This window comes from Dipteris shenzhenensis, chromosome 20, assembly GCF_047967505.1.
Source record: "Dipteris shenzhenensis isolate YYH24624 ecotype China chromosome 20, Dip_SZ_1.0, whole genome shotgun sequence".
Classification (NCBI taxonomy): domain Eukaryota; kingdom Viridiplantae; phylum Streptophyta; class Polypodiopsida; order Gleicheniales; family Dipteridaceae; genus Dipteris; species Dipteris shenzhenensis.
Window position 1 is genome coordinate 1,451,364 of NC_141615.1, and position 15,888 is coordinate 1,467,251.

A 15,888-nucleotide genomic window follows, 5' to 3' on the forward strand; every position below is an offset into this window, starting at 1 on the left:
TCCATAAATCCAACAATCAACTCTGAACCCTTCACCTTCAAGGGAAACCATGATAGTAGTTATTGCCCAGTGCCCTTACCTCCACCCTTCTCCACAAAATCTCGGATCACCTCAGCCTTAGGTAGCCACTTAGACAACAGGAATAAGTTTCTAAGACAAATGTTAGGGAGTGCAAGGCCCCCCAAATACTTAGGGCTCTTCACGGTTCCCAAGGAACATAATGTAGACATCTAGCCCCAATCTCCTCTACCCATAAGAATGACCTCAGCATCCTTTTGATCTCCCTCTGATGAGATGGTTTGAAGTGCCACACCGATGCTACATACATGGTCGAGGCTGCAATCACATGCTTAATCACCAAAAAATCGAGCATTCCATCCCAACTCAAGCCCACTCCAAGCTAAAAATTTCTGCTTAATGCAATCTTTCACCCAGTTACAATGCTGCTGAAGACTCAACCCAAGCCCAAAGGCGCTCTAGGGTATCAGACAATCTGCCCTCTTGTAATCCAATTGGTTGAAAGTGATGCTGCCCACTCAAAAATAATCCAAAGCAACCCACAGAGCCTAAGTTTTGCTAATATTGCAAATTGAGCCTGAAGCAATGCAAAAGGATTGTAGAGCCTAAAAAAGGGCATGTTAAAGCAGCCATGCCTATGATTGGCTGGACAGCAGATAAGGATGACAAGCCTGATAACTCTGAGAATGGTTTGTTTGGACTCCTCAATATATGTTACGAGATCGTCAGCAAACATTTGCAGGTTGAATTGCTTACTAGATCGTAATCTAACCACTTTTACGGTGCCCAGGTCCAAGCTTTGCTTGATCACACCAATTAGCAACATCGTACCGATAGCGAACAGGAGGGGAGCTAATGGACACCCCTGGCTGATCGACCTACATATGCCAAACCTTCCCTAATGCATAAATATGGCTGAGGCATTGCCAAATAGGGTGCATACCATTTTGACCAGATTGGGGCCAAAACCACGTGTTCTAGAACTACCTTAAGAGATTCCATCGTAAGCGTTATCGAAGTCCACGCCCAACAACATGCACTTCTACCCGGAAGCCACAGTATAGTCTAACACAAAGTTAACATTGAGAATGTTCTCTAGAATATCACGGCCCTTTATAAACCCATTTTGCTCTCTATCCACCAGCAGCATGAAAATATTTTGTATCCTAAGTGCTAGTATAGCTTTAGCAATTATTTTATATGAAATATTAAGCATAGTGATTGGTCTTCAATCACCCACTTTTAGTCTGTCCGGTCTCTTGGGAAATAGCTTAAGTAGCCCGGCATTCATATCTTCAGTTAGACTCCCTCTATCCATCAAGGCATTCACCATATTAACCAAATCCAACTTGATGACCTCCTAAAAAATGCAAAAAAAAAATCAACCAAGAACCCATCTGGGCTAGGAGATTTGTCCTTCTTCACCTGCTTAAGAGCTTCCTCAAATTCCCTCACCGAAAAGGGTAGAGCCAGCCTAGCTCTTTGATCTGCTTAGACCCTACCTTTTACCGAGGATAAAAGTCTATCCATGTTTGCTCTCCACTCACTACCCATCTCAGGAGGAGTATCAACAATGGTAGCTAACGCCTTCCTAAACGCTTTCGCAACATGCCAAAACTCAGTCACTATATTCCCCTTTTTATCCTGGACCCTATCTATGTTTTCCCTTACGTGCTTTCTTTTCACAAACTGGGGAAAAAAGTTTTGAAGGGTGTCTGCTCAGGATTCTGGCTTTTCCACCTTAGTCAACTCATTTCTCTTAACGGCCCCTTCACATTCTACCAACAAAGTGGACAAACAACTATCCGAGAGAGCATCAACAATTGCTTTATTCAAGCACACATGCGCCACAGATAAAAGGGTGTCCTCCTTGTGGCATCTTTCCCTTTTTTGTTTAGCCCATAGCTTGGCAAACATGTGATTTCCCTGAATACTTACATCCCATCTCAATCAGGGGTCTACCACATTAAGCGTGCATTCCTTCCACTTAGCTTTTATCTGGTCACAGAAATCCTTATTCACTAACCAATTATTTGCAAACTTAAATGGTACATCAAGGGACCTCCCTACTCCCAAAGGCAATGAAAACCTCCAAGACACTTGCGTATGATCCGAAACACTAATGCAACGAATATACTCCTCCCCCATCGGGCCTTTCATCCACCAGCCGTCACTTGAGCTACAGAACCTATCCAACCTGCCCAACCTGAATTCAGCTCCCTGCCTGCGGTTATTCCACGAGAAACCTAACAGCCTCTCCGGGTCAAACTCAATACAATCCGTCAAACCCCATGCTAGAGACAAATTCTCCATGCGTCCTTCTCCTTTCCCACAATAACAACATTGGTATGAGACCGATTGCCATGTTCCACCACCATGTTCCAGTCACCCCCCATCAACCAATAAGCATCAAACAGCTCAGCCTTAAGGGCAGGTCTTACGGGCATTCCGACAATTTGTGCGCAAACCAGCCAGATTTGGCACATATACACTAACAACCGAGAAAGAGAAGCCTTTAATCACAAGCCTAGCCGCAATGAACTAGCCATGAGCATTCCAAAACAATTCATATAAATTAATAAAGGCACAAGCTAGAATTGCGGTGCCACCCTTACCTCTGATCGGGCAGGGGCAGTTAGTAGGCAGAGTATCCTGACTGCTTGAAGGAGAACCATAAGGCATCATCCTCACCACACTTGCACTCCTGAAGCAGCACCACATTAGGTCTCTTCTTCGTAATCAACGCCAAGCAATGTTTCTACTTAAGCTTCCCACAACAACTCTTAGATTCCATGAAATCACATTCAGCTTGGCCAGCTGGCCAGCCCCCTCACTACGTAAAGGGCCTTGACAACATCTCCCAAGTAGTAAAAGCAGTTCTCCTTAGCCCCAGTCTGACCCCTTGCAACATCCTTAATTCGCGTAGGAAGGTTGTGCACCCTTTGTTTGACATCCATACCCACATTCTTGTTCTGCACTTCCAAAACCCTATGGCCTCAAACATCTGAACCTCATTTGTTTCGGTGTCCACATCAATGGCAATATCTTTCCGAGTCTGTACCTCCCCTTTATCAGCTTTGGAGATGCCAGACTGAACTTGGGTCTCCTTGCTAGCTACCGACCTCTCTGGCTGTACCTTTGCATATGTGCATCCACACTCTGCTACTCCTTCGACTCCGGTTTTTTATCTGCCTCGTCCTGCAATTTCCCTTGAGGATCCAAGCACTGACCCTGCTGATCGGCATTAGCATCCCGAGGCCCTCCTTTAGCAGCCGGATGGACGCCCACTGTAAACCCCACAACCCTACCCTTCTTCGTAACGAACTTCCATGGATTAATGAATTTGGAAGTGTCAGACTTCTGAACTTATTTCTGCTCCCCGTTGGCTTGACCTGCTTGGCGCACCTGATCCAACGACACTGAACCCGACTTTTCCGAACCATTAGGAGAGAGATCCGGGCCAACGAATACCATCATCAAACTTACCAGCCTTCTCAGGGTCACAAAAACTTGGGTGTCTGACTTTGCCATCCATTGGTCCTCTAGCCAACCGCATATTATCCACCTTCTGGGCACTCCCTTGCGAAATGCCTTGTCTCCTTACAAATGTAGCAGGGATCCCGGCACGGGCCAAACCGAACCCGTTGGCAGAACTAATCCCCTTCAAGAAAAGCAATATGAACGAAGTCTGGAACTGCCTGACTCTGATCCCACATAATCCAAGCTTTGCGGAGACCTCTATCTTTTTTTGGCGAAGACGGGACCAACAATACTCTACCCAGTGTTACTGCAATCCGATCCACTGCTCCTCCCCACCACGAAAAGGCAACGCAGGGAATTCAACCCACACCGGACATTCATGGTGGAGAAACTCTACAATGCCAAACGTTGGACTCCAGGGCACCACCAGGACCATCGAACCCTCAAAGATGAACGACCTAGTAACCAGCTCATTGCGGATCGCCTCAGATGCACAATGTACAAGAAAAAAGCCTTTTGCCACAAAGCGCGTGGAGAACTGAGACGTAGGTAGATCGCATTCAGAAAGCAAAACCTAATTAAGCTCACCTAGGGATGGAACTTTGCTGGTGAAGACAAGATAGAGGCCACCTCTTGCCAGACGCTCGAACTTAGGCCTAACCAAGTCCCCGACAGCGCACAGACAACGGCATGCACCTTTCCATTGTCCAGCAAACCCTTCCTCTAGCATGCGTGATGCCACACTAACTCTTGCTTAAAAAGCAAAACTGAACTTCCGAATTAGACAGTGGGGAGAAACCACCATTCGATTTCCCATTCACTGCATCAACATACGTGCGAACTGTCCTCGGGCTTTCCGCCAAGCTCATTGCGCATGGGAGGAGTCCTTGGAAACGCCGTCCAACTGCACACATGGAGACATGGCCGCTCACCCCTCGGTGCTCACCTTCTCCAAAAAAAAACCTTCTAGGTTCTGTTATTCGCTCATGGGTAGAGTTGGGGAGGTGGTAAACGTGTGCTTTTTGTAAAATTTCTAATACAAAATGGATGTTCACACAATGTGACATATTTCGCGGACAAAAGGCGGCAGCTGCGTGCGTGGACGGCATGCGCCAGCCCTATCTTTTCTGCATACGTGTCGAACAACGGGTCGTTTTTCTCTGGAAAAGCGGCGGCCCAGATTGGTTCTCACTGTCGCCTTTTTCCTAGTAGGTTCCTTCACACACGTAGAAAGTCCCAGGCAATAAGAAATGTTAATCAGCTTGTGTACAAACGTTTAATTTATCAAGTTTATTGGCCTCTCCCGCGGTTTTTTCTTTTTTCTTTTTCAAGAGCATGCCAGCTTTTACTATAGAGGGCTGGGCACCCCAAAAAAACCCTTCAAAACATGGCCCCACTTAGAGCTCAAGGGCCCTACGCCTACACTAGAAGCGAGATGCAACCAAAAAACCTATTCACGAGATAGGGCATCTTCCAAGTCTCTCAAGGTATCAACAACCGCAGGGTCATCCTTCCCAAGAGCACGTATCACATGAAAAAATGCCAACTTTGATTCACAATGGACAAGGTGGTTTTAGGGAGGCCATTGGCCAAAAGCTACGCAAATCTTACATGCCTTAGAGCTATTTTGACGAGGCAATATGACCGGTTTACTTGATGGTAGCTTGTATAATAGGTGCGTGGATCTCTAAGCTTAGAATCATGTAAGAATCAATGCATGGGAGGGGCACATGCTCAAGCGTGTGTGATTTTTCCCATTCTTGTCAAAGTGATTTTTTCCATTCTAGTCATATAAGCGACCTTGCACTTCGACATTTGTAAAAAAAAAAGAACACGTGCTGAATAACTAAAGCCAAGAAAGAAAGAGTCCCTGATACAAGTATGAGTAGGGCCCTGAATGGGTCTATCTACGTATAAGGAGAGGGGATAGGAGGGGCAGGCGCGTGCCGCCTATATAGCGGGGCGTGTGGAAGGCCTTAAGGGCAAGCACATTTTATTTTATACGAGGCCCTGCTCTGCTGCTGCTGCTGCTGCTGCTGCTTAATTGTAAAGAAAGTGTGTGCATGAGTGAGTGTGTGTTATCCACTAACGGTTTCCTGTTTGCTAGCTTCTTCGCACCATGCTTCTCAGAGCCTCTCCCTCCTCCTCTCCTCCTGCTTCCCTCTTGCTCCCTCGCCTCCCTTCTCCCCTCTTCCACCGCCTTTCCTTCCCCCGCCCCTCCCCCTCCCCCCTCCATATCTCCGCCGCCTCTACCCCGCCCGAGCAGTCCAACTCCCTCACCGGCGTCGTCTTCGAGCCCTTCTTAGAGGTCCGGGACCAGCTCGTCCAGGTCCCCCCCACCTCCTCCCAGTCCTTCGCTCGCCAGCGCTTCGCCTCCGCCTGCGAAGCTGCCATCAACGACCAAATCAAGTACACACCCTCTCCGTTGTTCCATAGCTCACGCAGCTGCCGGAAGTGCTCTTGCATTACGGGTTTGCATGCTAATTGTTCCGTCCCATGATGTGTTGGCAGCGTTGAATATAATGTCTCTTATGTCTATCACACTCTGTTCGCCTATTTTGACCGCGACAACGTGGGCCTCCCTGGTTTTGCGAAGTAAGAAGACCCAGATCCTTTCCCTTCCTATCCCTTGCAATTCTGAATGGGTTTTCCTGCTCGCTACTGCCTGTAGATAGTTACTATAAAGATCTCTAGCTCGCTAATGCCTGTAGATAGATACTATAAAGATCTCTAGAAGCTTCGTCTGATTTGAGGGATTGTGCTGACCCCAGATTCTTCAAGGAGTCCAGTGAAGAAGAGCGAACTCATGCTGAGATGCTGATGAAGTACCAGGTAAGGTGGAAGCTGTGGTCCTATCCTCTAGTTACAATAAAATTTTGGAGTTCAAGCACATTGAGGCAAGGCTTGAGATCTAATAAGCTATCTCTGATAATGTGTGAAGAACGTTCGGGGCGGGAAAGTAAAGCTGCAATCTATTGTCATGCCGCCGGTCACAGAGTTTGATGATCAGGAGAAAGGGGATGCGCTTAGTGGTACGGTGTTTTCCAGCTTTAAGGGCTCTTGGGGAAGCGTTATTTGTGAGAGTTTTGAGGTAGATAGCCTTAACAGCAATTTGGGCGGAGTTCCATGAGTGTTTGTTAAGGAACCTTGGCCTTTTTGTAGCCATGGAACTGACGCTAGCTCTGGAGAAGCTGGTCAATGAAAAACTACTTCAGCTACATAAGGTGAAGGTTCACACTGCCTTAGTGGGACAAAGTTCGCTTCGGCTTTGAAATGTGTCCTGACCTTCTTTAATGTTGGAAATTAGCCTTTTAACTCAGGAAACGTACTGCTTGAGTAGGTTGCCGAGGAGCATGGGGATCCTCAGATGCAGGATTTCATTGAAGGCGAATTTTTAAAGTCTCAGGTGAGTCTTACGTAGAGAGGTATCATACCTGTGCCTTTTCTTCTCTGTACAAGCAAAGCCTAATGTGAATCCTAACGGTACATCCTGCAGGTTGAGGATATTAAGAAGATTTCAGGCTATGTATCACAGCTCAGGCGAGTTGGCAAGGGACATGGTAAGCGAGCTATATTTTTCAGTCGGATCTTCAACACGCTCGAAGGAAGCTGATTTATTCTTTGTTCGTTCAGATTATTTGGGCTCACTTCAAAGCCATCTTTCGTATCTTTCAGGGGTATATCATTTCGATCTGGTCTTGCAAGGTTAAGGTGGAGTGATCTTAAAGATGAGTAGGCTCAAACCCCATCTTTCCGAGCTATTTCTTCTATCGTTAGATAGTGCCAAAATCTATGGTCACTTAATAGGCCTTCTTGTAGTTGCTTTACATGTCCAATATGTCGATGCATATGCACCAATGGCATCTTGTAAGTTGTAAATATTTACTCCACCAATTTTTGCACATGCTTTCACAATAAAGAGCAGGTATCGTGTTGCTGAACCATCAACACGTTTTAGATCTTGAACTGTGATTAGGTAAGGAGAGCAATATTTTGATGCTGGGGCAATTTGTGCAATGCTTCAATCTTTATTGAGAAGATAGATGTCTTCCATCATCAAGTTAATAGTATACATGCCTATTCTTTTTGCCAACATGTTTTATTATACTTGTCCTTCTCACATCAAAGTGCTGAATCCTTTACTTAATACTTTGGGCAAGAAAAGGCTTATACATATTTGTAAACTTTGCAATTCTTTGGTTGACATGCGAAAATGTGCATTGTACCTTCCTTACACCAAAAGAAATGTTGGTTTTTATCTCATTCGATGTAACTTTTAAAAATTCTATACAAAATTAAAGCTCTTTGCAAAAATGAGGCATAGGTGGAAAAGCATCTCACTATTTGCAAACATAGGGAAAGCATCCCACTTTTTTCATCGTCAAAAGTGCAAGCACAAAACATTTTCAAGGTCTCGGAATTACTAGTAGTGAGCATAATGATAAAGAAGAAAATATAGTGTCGCTAATGTATCTTGGCCATGCAATAAATTTTGGACATCCACCACCCACTATGTCACATTACTAGTAGTAGTGAGCACATTAGGACAGAAGAAAGATAATGTCACTAATCTCTTGGCCATATAATAAAATTTAGAAGTTTTATCATTGCTCACGGAGTGCAATTGCTTAATGGGCAAGAGAAAACCCTTAACTATTGATAGCAAAAATTACGTGTCATGTAAAGGTAGAAAAAAATGGGTAGTAGTATGCCTTCTAGTGACAAGATAGGGGTGCTTGTTTTGTCAAGGCCATGGTAGTGCTTCAAATAGTGAAGCTTTTTTTTATGCTAAGTAATGAGGAAATTTTTATTTTTAAAAAAGAATGGCCCACCACTCTCTCTCTCTCTCTCTCTCTCTCTCTCTCTCTCTCTCTCTCTCTCTCTCTCTCCCCTTAACATATGGATAAAAAAGAAAAATGGCTTACATGTTTGTGAATCATCAATCTAGTAATTTGTTTTATATTAAACTTTCATTTATGTACATGTATGGAGGCCTACACATCCTCTTCACAACCACTAGATATTAGAGGCATTCTTAACTTGTATTTGAAAGACTAGATGTCCTTGTCTAGAGATCGTAGACTAGTTAGTGCTTTAGTCTTACATGTACAATGTAATATATCATAGGTTACTACTAAGGGCATGGGGATGAGTCATGAACCTATACATAAGCTTCCTTTCCAATTAGTAGAGGTACATTGTATTGACATTTAGGTTTACCTCATGTGTAATTATGTGATCTAAAGGGCTCTCTCTATCATCCTCCTTTTGTACATGGTATGAAAGCTTAGACAAGCTTGAGAGCTCACACTTTTTTCCTTTCTCCTACTCCATCATGCTCGAGAGTCCACGTCTAGCCTTGAGAGATTGAGCCGGAAGTCCTTATGGATGAGTTGAGAAGATTAAAGTTCAAAAGAACTCAAGTTTTGGTGTATATAAGACATAGTTTAACAATAATACAAGGTGCTCAAGGCACATACCATCCAAAGACGTCTGTAGCATGTGAGACATAAAATCTTTAGATTCGATGCACTCTCGGAGAGCTTAAGGTAGATACTAGGCACTAACAAGGTATTGCCCATAATGGGAACATCGTTGGACTACTCATTGAATGAGCATTGAATGCCCAAAAAATAAGGCAACATGGGGAGAGAGGCTAACAAGGAAAGTCATAAGCACCTGGTCATTGCAATCTAGGCTTTAACTTGCAAAGTTGAGGGGGGGAGCTAAGGTTAAGGAGATTGTGGAACCTTCAAGAGGTACAAAGTAGGTGCTACTAAAGGTCAACAGCTTCTTCAGATGAGGTAGAGAGGGCATGAAATGTCCAACATAGGTACATGAGTGACATGAAAAAGAACTTACAATAAAGATCTTGTGAGAGAGACCAAGATGACATGGAAATATTTTCCACAAGGAAAGCGTGTTCGCGAAACTAGTTTTGCCTTATCTCCCAATTCTCCACCTGCATTGATCAAAGTATCCATTCCATCCCTCAAAAGCTACAAAATTTCTCCCATAGTTTAACAAGACCCAATTTCTTAGTGCATGGCATTTCTTAGAACCACCTGCTTATTTTCTTGCTTAACTCCAGAGTATAAGAAATAGCCTCACAAAGGAGGCAATACAAAGCATAATGAGCACTTAGTGGGTTTGGCTCAAGGAGACTCGTCTTTGAATTCAAATGGCTTTAAAGCGGAGGCAACCCAAGAGACAAAACAAATAGATGGGCATCACTAACTGAAGAGCCTCTTCATCGAGCTCAACACGAGTCTCACAAGCTCTTCAAACAATTCAAATGTGTGGACAATTTGCAAAGGGCAACGAGAGATTCATAAAGTATATCTCTTTGGTTTAGGCTCCAATTTGAATGCCTTCTTCATAGTTAGTTCAAGGATGTCCATGATCAATCTAGATAGATCCTAAATTATTTTCAATAGTTTTGAAAACACTTATTCAACCTAGCACTAGAGTCAATCAAGGAGGCTGATTTGCATATTTTGAGGTAGTTTGTTTATTCTTTACCGAAGGCCAATAAAAATTTATTTAGCTTTCTCACACCAAATATATAGTAGAACAACATCAATATTAGATATGAGGGTTTCACAAGTAGTGATATAGAAGAATGGCATCAATATTGGATATGAGAATTTAAAAAACAATGAGCAATTTCACACTTAGAAATGTAATGTCTAGTTCAACCGTGTAACAATTATCACATTATAAAGTGAAGAACTTTCTTATTGGCAAGAAGTGTGGAATATCATGTTACGTACTATAGGTGAAAGCACTTGAAAGGGTGGTATTATGATGGGGAGAGTTCCAAAGCACTAGTTTTTCATTAGTTCATGCTTAAGCAGCATCTTTTCATAGGTGATGGACTTGAACTTTGCAAATGACATCTCGACAAAGTTAGGATGAATCTATAAAGTAAAGACGTTAGATCTAGTGACTCAAGAATAATTTCTTGCCTCTTAAGTTGGCTTGACATCATCTCCACTTCTCTACTTTGCTCTAAAATCAAGAAACCACTTCCATCTATTCTTCATTCTTACCTTGGACCCCATGAAAATACCTAGTAGCCAGAGCACTATCACTTTCTCCATGTTGCATTCGTCCCAACTACATATTGTTGGTAGCCAATTTATGGCTATCACGTAGAATGTATATACCTTCATTGGTGATAGAGAAAGATCACGTAAGGGTGATCTCTACTTATCCACAATATTCATAATCCCATCGCGCAAATTTTCTATCCATTCTCTAGCCAGCAAACTATGATGCTTGTGATCTCCATCCTGCTCTCCAGAACTTGGCATTTTAGAGCAATTATGTCACGTATCTACATGCAATTTTGACGTGAGTTAGCCGGCCACCTATATCTCGAGTGGTCTATTCTCCCTCACCAAACCCTTCAACCACTACTTATTTTACTTGTGAGCATCATGCATGTCTTATGAATTGAATGACAATGGATCTTACTTGTGAGCATCACACATGTCTATGAATTTATGTGAGCTGCTTACCTCGACTAGCAACATGTATACAAAGGTCGTGCCCTTTCAAAGTAGCGTCAATTGTGTGGAGTATCTCCAAGAGCACTGAATAGCCTCCAATTGTGCACCACATAATGTGGAAATGAGACGAAATAGTGCTAGGAGCATGGAAACAAGACCAAATAACAAACTACCGCTTCCAATGCTGGGTTCTAGGAGAAGTAATTTCTCTGAAGATGTCTACCACACCAAAGCCAAGAGATGGGGAGCTTGAGCACAAGCAATATTTTTCGATGGCTAGAGCCATGGATTGCAGGGTAAACTGTGAGCTTTATATAGACATTTTCCTTCATAAGGGCGGACTTAGTCGGATATAGTCGGTCTACATAAAAGTGACTTTCCAAGCGCCAACCATTCATTAATCTAGAACAACCATTGTGTTGTTTATGTAAGCCTATTCTAGTCAAAAAACGTAAGTACCTTCCCAAATGGACTGATCCACATGTTTAAATCATGCTACTCTTATTTCAACCAATTCCCCAATCATAGGTCATAGGTGAATAGTCTTTTCAATGTATGAGGGTATTCATGCTAGTATGTACCCCTTTTACAAGGGCCAATGTACTAATTGCTTGAAAATATATTCACTTATAGTATCCCCATGAGCATGATGATTTAGTTTAACAAACTAAGACTAACAAGGTCATTCCTCCTTTGTATAAAGGCATGTATATTTAAGACAAGTATGTGCCTTATGCATCAATGAGTCCATAGTGACATTGTTATCCAATAACATGCTTCCCATAGGTACGTTGCAACAACAAGAATATCTGAAACAATTAATATTACGATCATTCATAGCTCAATTACTAAAGAACTTGTCTTCATCATGCGTGACCTTTACTTTACTTGAAATTACTAGAACATTGGAACATTTGTTACACATGTCAATGTGTAAGTACCATATTCACATCACATCTCAATCACATGATATATATGTGCGTATATAGCTCGGCAGCTGAGGGTCTTCACAGACCTCAATTGCAGGTCGTATCATGGCAAGTAATGCTATTTGTATCCAATATTACCTATGACCGACTAAGTCGAAACCTCACAAATATGCATATGTGTGATTAGGTCATTTACCACAATAGGGTTTCAAGGAAATTTGGCACTATTTCCTAGTAAAAACTCCACACATAACGATATTTTCATCCTCATTCATCCTTTAACTATTTGCCAGTCAATGTATGGTTCTATCCTAGTCACTTTATATTATGGTGAAGTGTCAATGAGTTTCAAGTCTCGAAGTCCCCATCCATTATCATAAGTTAATGTGCCAAAAAGTTTCATCATAACAATACGATGTCATACACGGAACAAGTTTCGTTTCTGACATAAAACAATAAAACACTTGTCATTGTGTGTGTACGTCACTATCTCATTAAAACACATGTCATTCCATGGAACATTTTGTGCACTCGGCATTGTGCATGTACCTCATTCTCATAACAAAACATAAACATGTGTGTGTGTGTGTGTGTGTGTGTGTGTGTGTGTGTGTGGGTGGGTGGTCTGAGTTTAAAGACTATAAACCCCAAGTATGTCCCATAGTAAAAAATAATAGTGAGACAAACCTTAATGGAAATTATGTTGCTTTTCCCTCCTCTTATATGTGAAGCTTTATGCGGATCTTCCTCTGCCATTAGCAATCTCTCCACCTAGCGGCTTAGTAAGTTAGATGTGTACTCATCCTTCACAAGCCTTTCAGATGGCTACATTTCATATATTCACTGAAGCTTGTCTTAAGCTTTTTTGATGAAGCTGAACACCATTTAGACATTCAACATCAAAGATCATGGTATTTGTAATATGTGCCAAAAAAAAGAGAGAAGAAGAATGTTGTTACCATTCAGTGTGAAGATGCTTGTATTATTGTGACCTCACATCCATTCACCTTCATGTTCTTGAGCTGTCATGTTCTACCTTCTACTAGAAATCTTGGCGTAATGCTATGTTAAGTGCACAAGTTGTAATCATACCGACTACATACTGTTGGTAGCCAATTTATGGCTCTCATGTAGAATGTATATACCTTCGTTGGTGGTAGAGAAAGACCACGTAAGGGTGATCTCTACTTATCAATAATATTCATAATCCCATCGTATGGATTTTCTATCCATTCTCTAGCTAGCAAACTGTGATGCTTGTGATCTCCATCCTGCTCCAAAACTTGGTATTTTAGAGCAATTATGCCATGTATCTACACGTGATTCTAACATGAGTCAATTAGCTGCCTATATCTCGAGTGGTCTATTCTCCCTCGCCAAACCTTTCAACCACGGCTTATTTTACTTGTGAGCATCATGCATGTCTCACAAATTGAACGACAACGTATCTTACTTGTGAGCATCACACATGTCTATGAATTTACATGAGCTGCTTACCTCTGCTAGCAACATGTATAGAAAGGTCGTGCCCTTTCAAAAACGTAGCACCAATTGTGTGAGTAACTCCATGAGCACTGAATAACCTCCATTGTGCACTATATAATGTGGGAATGAGATGAAATAACGCCAGAAGCATGGAAACAAGATGGAATAACAAACTACGGCTTCCAATGCTGGTCTAAGAGAAGTAATTTATCTGAAGATGTCTACCATACCAGAGTTAAGAGATGGATGAGCATGGAGCCTGAGCATAGGCGATATTTTGAGGTGACTGGAGCCATGGATTGCACGGTAAAATGTGAGCTTTACATAGCCATTTTCCTTCATAACATCCAATTTAGTCAGATTTAGTTGGTCTACATACAAGCGACTTTCCAAGTTCCAACCATTCATTAATTTAGAACAACCATTGTGTTGTTTATGCAAGACTATTTTAGTTACAAAACGTAAGTACCTTGCTAAATGGATTGATCCAAATGTTTAAATCATGCGACCCTTATTTCAACCGATTCCCCAATCGTAGGTCATAGATGAATGGTTATTTCAATGTATGAGGGTACTCGTGCTAGTATGTACCCCTTTTACAAGGGCCAATGTACTAATTGCTCCAAAATATATTCATTTATAGTATACCCATGTGCATGATGATTTAGCTTAACAAACTAAGACTAACAAGGTCATTCCTCTTTTGTATAAAGGCATGTATATTTAAGACAAGTATGCCTTATGTGTTAATGAGTCTATAGTGACTATTACAATCATTGTAACATAGCTCAATTACTATAGAACTTGTCTTCATGCGTGTCCTTTACTTGAAATTACTAGAACATTGGAACATTACACGTGTCAATGTGTAAGTACCATATTCACATCACATCTCGAATCACAGGATATATATGTGCGTATATAGCTCGACAACTGAGGGCATTCACAGACCTCAAGCTAGAGGCTCTTTGCAGGTCGTATAATGGTGAGTAATGCTATTTCTATCCAATATTACATAAGATCGACTAAGTCGAAACCTCATACATATGCATATGTGCTTAGATCGGTTACCAGAGTCGGGTTTCAAGAAAATACGGCTCTATTCTCTAGTAAAAACTCCACAAATAATGATATTTTCATGCTAATTCATCCTTCTACCATTTGTCATTCAATGTATGGTTGTATCATAGTCACTTTATATTATGGTGAAACCGCAATGAGTTTCACTTCCTGAATTGCCTGTCCATTATCATATGTTAATGTGCTAAAAAGTTTCCTAATAACAATACTATATTATACATGGAACAAGTACCGTTCCTGAGATAAAATAGTAAAACACTTGTCATTGTGTGTGTACCTCACTATCCCAATAAAACTCATGTCATTCCATGGAACATTTTCTGCACTCGTCATTGTGCATGTACCTCATTGTCATAATAAAACATACACGTGTATGTGTGTGTGTGTGTGTGTGTGTGTGTGTGTGTGTTTCCCATGACCGCACTCCTGTTGCAAGTCCGACACACAATCCCAGTGAGGGTAGCAATCCACCCATCACAATTGATTGGGTTGGACTATTGCCCTAGATAGAATCCAATCTAGTATCATAGTGATTTCCTATGGGTCATCATCATGATCATTACCCTTAGTAGTGGATCTGGATCGGTAAATGAAGAGTGAGTAGAAGTATCAACGTTCATCCACCAGTCGATGGGGAGAATCCTACATTCCATAATTATGGAAGAGTCTGGTCAATAATATCCATATAATATATCAATTCAAAATGCTCCAACTAGTTTGTCAAGGTTATCAGTACAAAGTATCAAAAAAACATCCTTAATAATAGAATTAAAACTTTGAGCATACAAACAGATTATCCCTCGTAGGTGGAGACTTTTCTCAAATATCAAATGTCTAGAAAGGATATCGATCCTCTCTCATAAACTTTACGTCCCATGGGAAATGTTTCCATCCACCAACAATTTGATGCAGGTCCAAGCATCGTGGCCTAGTAACCAAGGAAAGGAGCTGGTCCTAAGGTCCTCGTGCCATAATCAAGCCCGAAACTTAAACAAATCAAGTATACTCAATAGTTGTAAGGATTTTTTAATCTTAAAATGGGTATACTAGTGTGTGTGTTTCCTACCAAACAATTAGCCTACTACACTACTGGACCAATTTTCAATGTTAGAGTAATCCAAATGCAAACATATGACATTGCCCTTTTCAAACAACAAGCGAGAGTAATCCATTAATATTCAACCCCATTTGACAAAGTATCAAAGTAGGAGTCATCAAAAGTACCCACATTCATATTGGTAAAATGTCTAAAATACAAAAAGGGTCAAAAGTAATCTTTAACAAATAGTTCATTCTCATATTACAATAGATGGAGATAATCCGCCACACCCCCCCCTTTTGCGCGCATGTCACATACCCCTCCCCTTGCGTGCATGTTGTGT

At 41.7% G+C, this 15,888-nt stretch overlaps 1 protein-coding gene across 1 annotated transcript; it reads left to right on the plus strand.

The window, feature by feature from the left end:
* The first annotated feature begins 5,617 nt into the window (after positions 1 to 5,617).
* On the plus strand, positions 5,618 to 7,580 carry LOC147889112 (ferritin-4, chloroplastic-like). The gene is made up of 8 exons (XM_087391213.1): positions 5,618 to 5,907; positions 6,010 to 6,093; positions 6,270 to 6,330; positions 6,440 to 6,530; positions 6,661 to 6,722; positions 6,839 to 6,904; positions 6,995 to 7,058; positions 7,174 to 7,580. The coding sequence occupies exons 1-8, from the start codon at positions 5,618 to 5,620 to the stop codon at positions 7,206 to 7,208; spliced, it is 753 nt and encodes a 250-aa protein (XP_087247339.1). The 3' UTR covers positions 7,209 to 7,580.
* The last annotated feature ends 8,308 nt before the right edge of the window (positions 7,581 to 15,888 follow it).

Bases quoted from the DNA above. Each gene is read 5' to 3' on its own strand.
- LOC147889112 (XM_087391213.1), top strand. From the start codon at position 5,618: ATGCTTCTCAGAGCCTCTCCCTCCTCCTCTCCTCCTGCTTCCCTCTTG. The intron at 6,094-6,269 runs GTAAGAAGACCC...TGCTGACCCCAG, and splicing joins GGCCTCCCTGGTTTTGCGAA to ATTCTTCAAGGAGTCCAGTG. The intron at 6,905-6,994 runs GTGAGTCTTACG...TACATCCTGCAG, and splicing joins GCGAATTTTTAAAGTCTCAG to GTTGAGGATATTAAGAAGAT.